Genomic DNA, 9,507 nt, shown 5'->3' with positions numbered 1-9,507 from the left:
GGTCAACAAATAATCTCAATGCCATATAACATGATGAGTATTAGCATAAATATCTGTAAGTAGGAGTTAAGGAAACACTAAGAGTCTAAAAAAGCCTGACAAAGGCAGTAACACAGCCTTTTGAAGGCTGACTCTTGAAGGCTGAGTGGGAGATCGTGAAAGAAATGAACACTCCAGTTGCAGGAAACTATCCATACAAAGGTACAAAGAATCTGGCCTCTTTGGGGAACAGTGAGCATTCAGTACGTCTGAAGTTAAAGACTGGAGAGGTTAGGTGAGCACAATGCAAGGCCTCACTGGCCATGAGAACCATGGGAAGTTTTACAAGTAGGTGATAGGTTCATGTAGAAAAACCCCTCTAATTTGTAAGCCTTACTCATTATCCTCTTCACCTGGTCTTGCTCTTTTTGCCAGATGCTCATCTTCTAATTCCTTTAGATTCTTAAGTTCTTTCTCACTAGTAATTATGCTAAATACTGAAACGAAAAGAAAAATGTCATAAGCTAAAACAATTCTTTCTATAACTCTATTAGTAATTCAGCTCTAACACTAAAAGACTCACCTTTTTCTACCTGAATCCTAAAAGCATTTCTTTTTCTTCGACCATAGTCTATACTGAAAAACATAAGAGAAGTTTAGTACAGTGGTCTTCCCAACATTTTTCCATGAAGCACAATTTAATCACATAAACTTGCATTAATATATATTTGTGTCACTGTATTCACACTGATCATAAACCTATTTTCAAACAACTGTGGAGTTTATATTTTTACTAGTGCAATTTTTCTTGATTAGAAATGGGGTTGATCAGAAACACTGTCAGATTGTACTGAAGGGGATAGAGACGGGATGAAATGAAGGAAGGCTGCTGGACTTCTGGGATTCTATAGGAGGGGCCAAGGGAGCTGTGGACATGCATTATCCTTAAAGAAAAGGGAAGGACGACTACAAAGGAAGCTCAGAGGTTGGCAGGGCTGCCACTGCCATCATGGGTCCAAGGGGCACAGGCCTGGCGAGTGGCACCATCTCCTCCTCAGTTCTAAAGGGCAGGGCAGCCATTCCAGTGAGCCCACTGACAGGGCACTGAGCTGAGAGGAATTATTCTTAAAGTCCAGTGGAGTCTGCCCTGCTAGGTTTCAGACTTGAGACCATGATCCCTTTCTTCTTTCCCATTTTTCCTTTTGGAATAAGAATGTTTACCCTATGCCTGTCTCACCATTGTATTTGGGAAGCAGAGAACTTGTCTGGTTTCACACGTTCACAGCTGGAGAGGAATTTTGCCTCAGGATGAATCATAGCTGCAGTTACACCCAGACCTGAGTTAGATGCAATTTAGATGAGATTTTGGATTTAGAGTTGAAACGGGTTAAGACTTCTGGAGCTGCTGGGATAGAATGAGTGCATTTCTAAGTGAGGAGAACACGAATTTTGCGTGGCAAGAAGGCAGAGTGTTATGACCTGGACTGTGTCCCTCCAAAAGCCATATGCTGATGTCCTACCCCTGACTACCTCAGAATGTTACTGTATTTGGAGACAGGACCTTTAAAGATGTAACTGAGGTAAAATGAGGTCATATTGGTGGGCCCTAATCCAATATGACTGGTACCTTTATAAGAACGAGAGATTAGGATGCAGACACCCACAGAGGAAAGACCATGTGAAGAACACATAGGGAGAAGTCAGCCATCTACAAGCCAAGGAGACACATCAAAAGAAATCAATCCTGTCAATGCCTTGATCTTGGACGTCTAGCCTCCAAAACTGAAAAACTAAATTTCAGTTGTTTCAGCCACCCAGTCTATGATACTTTTTAATGAGAGCCCTAACAAATTAATATGTGGACTAAGGAGAAGAAAACAGAGACACCAAAAGAGACAATGCAGGGGTAATTAATGAAGCAAGGTATCAGAAGAGGTGGGGTTAGAAGCACAAGAGAAGGATTTAATCTCCAGCGGGAAGACTAAACAAGTGACACATTTCTAGGAAGAGAGTCAGGAAGCTGTGGGAGATCGTGCCTGATGGTTTTGCTTAGTGAAGCAGGAAAAGAATGCTCCTGACCAGACTGGAAGGCAGTGAAGATAAGATCCCCTCTAGTAACAAGGACGGCTCCTCGCATGTAACAGGTACTTGAGAAATATTTTGTGTAATAGAATTGAATTCCAAACTCAGGGACTGGTGAACTAATGCCAGCAGCTATTTATTCAATTGGAAATTTAGGCAGGATAGAAACTTTTTAAATGGTAGGAAAGAAAGAAAATCAAGAATCTGGAGATTACATTTCTTTACCTGTACATTCTTTGTAAATCAGATGCTAAGACTCCAGTGTCCACATATTTGCCACACCTGTTACTGGTGAGGTACTAAAACAGAAAATATGATAAATATAAAACACACAATATTTCAGACTTCACGCTTTTAATCAACAAATAAGAGACTGAGCTATTCAAACATTTATACAGATGCTCCTTGATTTACAATGGCGTTACATCATTTACGATGGGGTTACACCTCGATCAACCCACTGTTTAAGTTGAAAATATCAGTCGAAAGTGCATTTAATACATTGAAGCTACTGAACATCATAGCCTAGCCTAGCCTACCTTAAACATGCTCAGTACACTTGCATTAGCCTCCAGCTGGGCGAAATTATCTGACAGAACGAATACACTATGGAGTATTGGTGACTGACCCTCGTGATCATGTGGCTGATGGAGCTATGGCTCACGACCACTGCCAGTATCATCAGAGAGTATCTTACCACATATCCCTAGCATAGGAAAAGGTTAAAATTCAAAATTCAAAGTACAGTTTCTACTGAATGTGTACCACTTTCTTTCACTCCATCATAAAGTGGAAAAATCGTAATTCAGGGACGGTCTGCACTTTAATGTAAACTCCTTGCTAACAGAGCACATCAGAAACATAAATAAAAATCACCATATTGTTGTCAAGTCTGAAATCAGCGAGTTTAATAAACGTTATTAATCACGATGACAACACAAAAACAATAACTAGAATAGCTATTAGTGAGGGCTTACATATATCCTAGGCTCCCAAACACCCCAGAACAATGCATAAACTCCCAAGAGCACCAAAGGATATTTTAAATTTGAGGGAACACAGTAATATTTGACATCTGTTCAACACTGCAGGAACTACGGTCTGACACAATTCATGGTTTCAATATTAAATCACCTTTTGATGATGTCATATTTTTTGCAAAACTGGGTTTTCAGCAATTGCTGTCATAAAAAGCAAATCCCATGCAAAAATCAAAGTGGAAAAGGATATAAGAGTGGCAGTGTCAATATGCTTGCAAAGTCTGAAAAGCTGTATAGCGTTCAACAGGCACACAAATCCTACTAGTAATTGTTGTTATGTAAGAATGAAATACAACATATTCATTTTCCTCTTTTACATGTTACTTTTCAAAAACCTACTAAGTTATTTAAACTAAGTAGTTATTGAGCTGCTTGAACCTAACTACTTAATAAACAGACCTCTTAGGTATTATTTTTGGCCTGGGCACACCATGAAAAAATTACTGAGAAACTAAGGGCCCTGTGAACCTATTCTAGGGACATTTTACACATTACTCTTTTAATACGCACAATCCCAAGAGGCAGATGTTAGTCTCCCCCATTTTATAAATGAGGAAGTTTAAATGAGGCTTTAAAAGATTACTTGCTCAGAAGCACATAAGTTACAGGGCCAAGTTTCAAATATCTAGCCATAAACTTCCATGTTTTTGTACTTGCTAGTTATCCAGGAGAAAAAGGAAAAAAAAAAAAAAGGCAAAAAAGACAAAGTAGGCAGGGAACAAAATATGCAGGGCTTTTTTCGGTAGGTTTGACTCCACAGGCCACTGGCAAACTCCAGTTTTCCCTTTAAAAGGATCTCCCCAGTTGTTCTCTGGGTAACGGACTAGGTAAAACTAGAATCTTAGAGGATCAGGTAGGAAGATATTGCAATAGTCTAATAAAGGGATGGTGGTTGGGACTAGGATAGTTGGAGGAGGAGATGGTAGAAAGTGGTTGAGTATGGAGTACATTTTGAGAGCAAAGTCAAATAGATTGCTATTCATTGGTTGCAGGAAGCAAAAGGAAGCAGTCAGAATGATTCTTAAGGTTTTTGGCCTTAATGAATGGATGGATGGTGATGAGATTTACTGAAACAGAGGACATTAAGAAAGGATAGCCTTAGGGGAGAGTATCTTAAGTTCAGTTTCGACTCGTTAAATTGCAGATGCCTAAGAGACACTCAAGAGATTTGAGTAGGCAGTTAGATGGTCAATCGGGAATTCAAGACAGTCTGCAGTGGAGATACAAATCTAGGAAATCTAGGAGTCGTGAATATATAGGAGTCGTGAATATATAGATAGTATTTAAAGGCATTATATTGGATGAGACTACCTGTGTCTATTATAAAGTCTGATCCACGTTATCTATATTTACTGTGTCCCAACCTGACCCCAAGTTTCTTGAGAATGAAAATTAACGTATCCTTTATGACCACCAATGAGCTCCGTACAACGCAGGCGTTTGAAGAACTGTTCTGTTCTAATTTTACGAGAAAGGAAGATTTTAACTCAAAAGCCGACCCGGGAGGCCCACCAGGCTGCACCCTCCCACTTTCTCGGGCTCCTTCTTGAAACTCCGCCCCACAGAGGGGAGGCCAGGCCCTGGACCACCCGCACAGGAGAACTGTCAACAGTCCCACGCCGAACCCAGCCTGGGGCGGCCGGTCAAGTTCGACCAGGGAGCCTCCCTAAGAAGGGGCCCTTGGGCAGCGAACGCAGATCACTGTGAGGCCCCGCCGTGCAGGATACAAACCTGGATGACTCGCTGCTTCAGCTTATTATCCACGAAACTTGCGGGTCTAGGCTTCATCTCGTTCGTCTCCGCTACCTCAGCGGGGCCAGCTCGCCTCACGTGAACCGGGGGCCTCCCCGGGGCTGCCCGCGGCGATCGCCGGGTCAGCTGCACCCGAAATGCGCCTCATGAGCCTGCTCCACGCCGTTCTCTGCAGCACTTTTGTACCGCGAGTCAATGAAAAAAAAAAAAAACAAGAACAAAGGGCAGATCTGAAAACATCAGAAAGTATCTAGGAGTCTTATTTTGCAGGCTCGTCCAACGGGCCCTGGATGACAAGGACCCTTTTGAACAAGCTCAACTTTATTGTTTCCAACTGTGCGAACACGTGCACGCGAGGCTGCGGGGAGTTTCCCGCTCGGGCTGTCACCGGCGTTTGTTGGTAATCTTGCTTTTGTTTCTTATTCCAGCCGTTCCAGCCACACCCTGTTCGGATGCAGAGTTATTCTTGGCTTAGAAGTTTAACAAAACCCAAAGCTGTAGGTAGATAGAATTTGGACCAGGGTTTAAACACTGCCACCCGCTACTTGCTTTTCCACCCAATTACCCACTTCTGGAGGCCAGCGCAGGGGTTGGGTGTCAAAAAAACAAGAAAAGACTGGTTTACCCAGATGACTAAACCATCTGTTACATTCGGAAATCATTTAATCTTATGCCATTTTCAACATAATTTGTTCAACACATTCAGTGCAAGACTCCATCTTGGCTTGGAAACTGCCCAGAATTTTGTTAAATATATGTATTTGCCCTCAAAAGTTTATTGTGCTGTTAAGGAGACACGAATAAAGGGACAATTATCATTAATCCAAAAAAGAAAATAGAAAAAATTACCGACTTTAGTTTCTGTTTTCTTGCTTGTTTCAATTGTATTTGCAATATTCTTATTTGAGGTACTATATGGCTTTTAAAAATATCAGGTGCAGCCTAAGTAGAGTGTTGAGGTGTTGGAGAAGATGGAGAGAAGATGGAATTAAGAGAAGGTAGTGATATGTTAACAGACAACTCTTCTTACTCAAGGTGCTACTGACTAATTTTCAGTTTAGAATTCAGATTGTATCACTGTTCTTTTCAATGGTTCTTACCTGAACACTGAATAAAGTATAGATTGTCACTCTGATATTCAATACAATGGTCACCTTGGGCTCCAACTTCATCTCCTACTTCATTATATATGTACTCTTTTTTTGGCTAAGTAGCATTGTCTGCATTTACTCAGTCAATGAATATTTATTGAAGGCTGACTATTTCACAGACCTGGGTGCAGCTATGAAGAAACAGGAAAGATTTCTGCTTCTGTGGGGCTTACAGTTCTATTAAAAGGTAATGATAATAAATTATACACAGCACTTTGCTTCCACTGACATTTCCTCTTGTTTACAATGCCCTTCCTGCCAGCCTATGACTTTTAGAATCCTCGCTAACTGTCTCCCTTTCAGTCTTTTCTGGTATTTCCCATTGTTAAAATCTCTACCCATTCATTTAACAAGTATTTATTGAGCGCCTACCAGTTTCAGTCCCTGCCCTGCCCTTGGTTCTTGTGGGGAAAAGCAAAAGAATTATAATCAATTTTTTATAACATTTTTTATTAAAGTATTTATGCGCTTGATTATATTAAACTTTAGCAAAGATTCCCTACAGCAAATAGCACAATTATAGTCGATGTCCAGTAACTTTTTTAATAAAATTTAATTCCATGCGTGCCAGACGTACCACAAAGAATGAAAATAGGCTGAAGGCCCAGCAGCATCACAATGTACACGAAGCAGCATAGTTATTAGTCTATAATTTGTCATAGAATACTATTCTATATTTAAGGTTGATTTCATGGGTGTGCAGTCTGTCAGTCACAAAGGGCTTTGTGCTCAGAAGGGCCTCCCATTTGGTTTTAATGCTCTGCCGTTGCCATCTTGACATTCTAAATATTACTTTTTGAACAAGTCACCCTTTAATTTCACACTGGGCTTTGCAAAAAACCTGTAGAGACCTGAAATACTCTAGAATGGCACCTTAAGGTGCTAATAACTCAGATTTCTAAACAAGTTCATCTTCCTTTGAGGTGATTGCCTCATTCAGATCCCTAATAGAATGAAAATAATATATCAATCTGACATTTTATGCAAGATGACTGTATCAAGCGCAGTAGGCAATAATTGAAAGTTAATACTGAATGCCAATAACAGTATGCTTGACCATTTTTCCATTGGTTATTTCCAGTAATTATTGCCCTGAAGACAATTTTTCATTAAGTCCAGTGTTCAGGTTTTACAGTACCATACATCTAAACCAAAAAGGTTACTGAATAGTAACCTGAGCGCATGTACATCTCAAGAACTTCCAGCAGTAATAAAAAATGTCCTCCATTCTTTAATGGTGCAACCCCACCTGGTGGTAGTGGCACATTTCACCTTCTGTTCTTGGCACCTGTGTATCCTAAACTTTGTATCCCACTAGCAAACAGCCTCTTGTCTTTATGGAAATAAAATCACCTAAATAAGAATAGATAAAGACTGTTCAGGGTTTGCAATAGCAAGGGAGTCAGCCACCGTCACTTGCATTTTAGCACAGACTCAAAGGCAGGCAGAGAACTGTGGAAGCTTAATAACCGAAAAAGGGAAGACTTCAGATCTGACCTGAATTGAAGACTGATGGCATGGGGGAGTTGTAGATACGCTGACTAGAAACAGGATATCCTGCGTGACTAATTAGGGAAGCATATTGGTTTTCTCTGGATGGTTGTAAGTTGAAAGAACAGGGAGAAAAATTAGGAAAGCTGTCAGTTATTAATGGAGTCCTAGCCATTTGGAGCCAATTGTTACAGGGTTTATTGTTTGGCTTCCTGGATTGTTTGCTAGAGATAATGGTCTGACTTCCTGTAGGTCTAACTGGTAGATAGCAGACTGGCTTCCTGATCGTAAGTCAGAGTTCTGTTTTTATATATGGTCTGGTCATTGTTCATTTGTATATGCAGTTTCTCACCTTTATCTTTTGAAAGGGTTCCAGTTTGGACAATAAATTATAAGGTCATTGTATATGTAATAGGAACATGGATTAAAAGGGCAGAGTGTGCATGGTAGAGGTCCCTTGCTGAGGTTCAGAGGGGAGGTTGCCTGCTAGCTGGAAGCTGGAGACTGAGTCTGTATCCATGTTTTCTGAAGTTAAGGAAAAAAGTCTTTGATTTTTTTTATTTGGTAAAAGCTAATAATTCAGATTTCTAATCAAGTTCGTCTTCCTTTGAGGTGATTGCCTCATTCATATCCCTAATAGAATGAAAATAATATATCAATCTGACATTTTATGCATTCAGTCTACAAATGTTTTGTATACTATATGCCAATTACTATGCTAAAGTCAGAGGGTACAGTGGTGATCAAGCAGATAGGGTCTTGGAACTTATGTTCTAGTGAGAGGAACAGGCAATGGACTGACAAAACAACAAACATAATTACAATAATGAGAAAGAATGGGGATTTTATAGCCCTTGGAAGAGCACCTTTCATATAGAATGTTTTCATTGAATAATTGCTAAGTAAATGAATGAAAATAGTGAAGTAAATGATCAGGGTACTGTGATAGAGAATAACAAAGGGAGCCTACCTCAGTCTCAGTGATCAGAGAAAGACTTTCTGAGAATGTGACATAAGGACCTTAGGGATGGCAGGAACTGGTTGTGTTGGAAGAGAGTTTCAGGCAGAGAGTGTGTGCAAAGGCCCTAAAGCAGAAAAGAAGTTGACCTATTCAAGGAACAGGAAGAGAAAAATAAGTTTCGTTCTTGTTTAAATCACCATTATTTGGGTTTCTGTCATTTATAACCAACGTTATTTCGAATGAATGTAGGTTATTTGAAAGAATTTCAAAAGTTGAGTCTAAGAGTAATGTGAAAAACAAATGGCCAAGAAGAGACAAAGATTCTTGAATAAGAACTCAGTATTGCTATTCTTTTTTTAAAAAAAAGTCTATTAAGGTATCATCTATCTATATATCCATTTTTGGTATATAATTCAATTTTTTACAGTACATTTACAGTGTTGTACAAATATCACCACTATATAGTTCGAAACGTATTCAATTAAGCTGTCACTCAACATTCCTCCCCTTCCCCAGGCCCTAGAAAACACTAAGCTACTTTTTCTCTCTATGGATTTGCCTCTTATGGACATTGTATATAAATGGAATTATATAATATATGACATTTTGTGTCTGGCTTCTTTCATTTAGCATAGTTTGTTTTCAAGGTTATATCCAGGTTGTAGCATATATTGGTATTTTATTCCTTTTTATGGTTGGATAATATTCCATTGTATGAATATATCACATATTATTTATCCAATTACTAACCAGGCCCAATCCTGCTTAGATTCCAAGATCAGGGATAGGGCATGTTCAGGGTGGCATGGCTGTAGACTGGTTTTAGTTTCAACAGCATATAGAAACCTTGCTATTATATATATAGGTTTGTCTCTCTCATTACATTGTTATTGTCACATAGTACATTTTTATAAATCGTGTCTGACAACAGATTTATAATTATAGTTTTATGTAGTTGTATTTTAATTTGTTGAGATATAATTGACATATAACATTGTATTAGTTTCAGATATACAACATAAGATTTGATATTTGTATATATTGTGAAATG

The 9,507-nt window shown here is 39.3% G+C and overlaps 2 protein-coding genes across 3 annotated transcripts in view; one reads left to right on the top strand and one right to left on the bottom strand.

The window, feature by feature from the left end:
* NVL (nuclear VCP-like) overlaps positions 1 to 4,963 on the bottom strand; it is a 55,893-nt gene extending 50,930 nt beyond the window's left edge. For both annotated transcript variants that reach the window (XM_023531017.1, XM_023531019.1), the window contains exons 1-4: positions 4,833 to 4,963; positions 2,287 to 2,360; positions 563 to 615; positions 377 to 476 (exon numbers count right to left, since the gene is read on the bottom strand). In XM_023531017.1, coding sequence (XP_023386785.1) covers positions 377 to 476; positions 563 to 615; positions 2,287 to 2,360; positions 4,833 to 4,889 — 284 coding nt within the window. In that variant the 5' untranslated portion in view covers positions 4,890 to 4,963. The remainder of the gene's footprint in view (positions 1 to 376; positions 477 to 562; positions 616 to 2,286; positions 2,361 to 4,832) is intronic.
* Positions 4,964 to 6,123: 1,160 nt separating this feature from the next.
* Positions 6,124 to 9,507, top strand: part of CNIH4 (cornichon family AMPA receptor auxiliary protein 4) — a 20,203-nt gene continuing 16,819 nt past the window's right edge. Inside the window, exon 1 of the mRNA XM_023531023.1 lies at positions 6,124 to 6,191. The gene's annotated coding sequence lies outside the window, so the exon portion shown is untranslated. The remainder of the gene's footprint in view (positions 6,192 to 9,507) is intronic.

Source organism: Pteropus vampyrus, unplaced genomic scaffold (genome assembly GCF_000151845.1).
Source record: "Pteropus vampyrus isolate Shadow unplaced genomic scaffold, Pvam_2.0 Scaffold60, whole genome shotgun sequence".
Taxonomy (NCBI): domain Eukaryota; kingdom Metazoa; phylum Chordata; class Mammalia; order Chiroptera; family Pteropodidae; genus Pteropus; species Pteropus vampyrus.
Note: the sequence above shows the minus strand (reverse complement) of the source record. Positions and strands in the feature narration are given on the sequence as shown.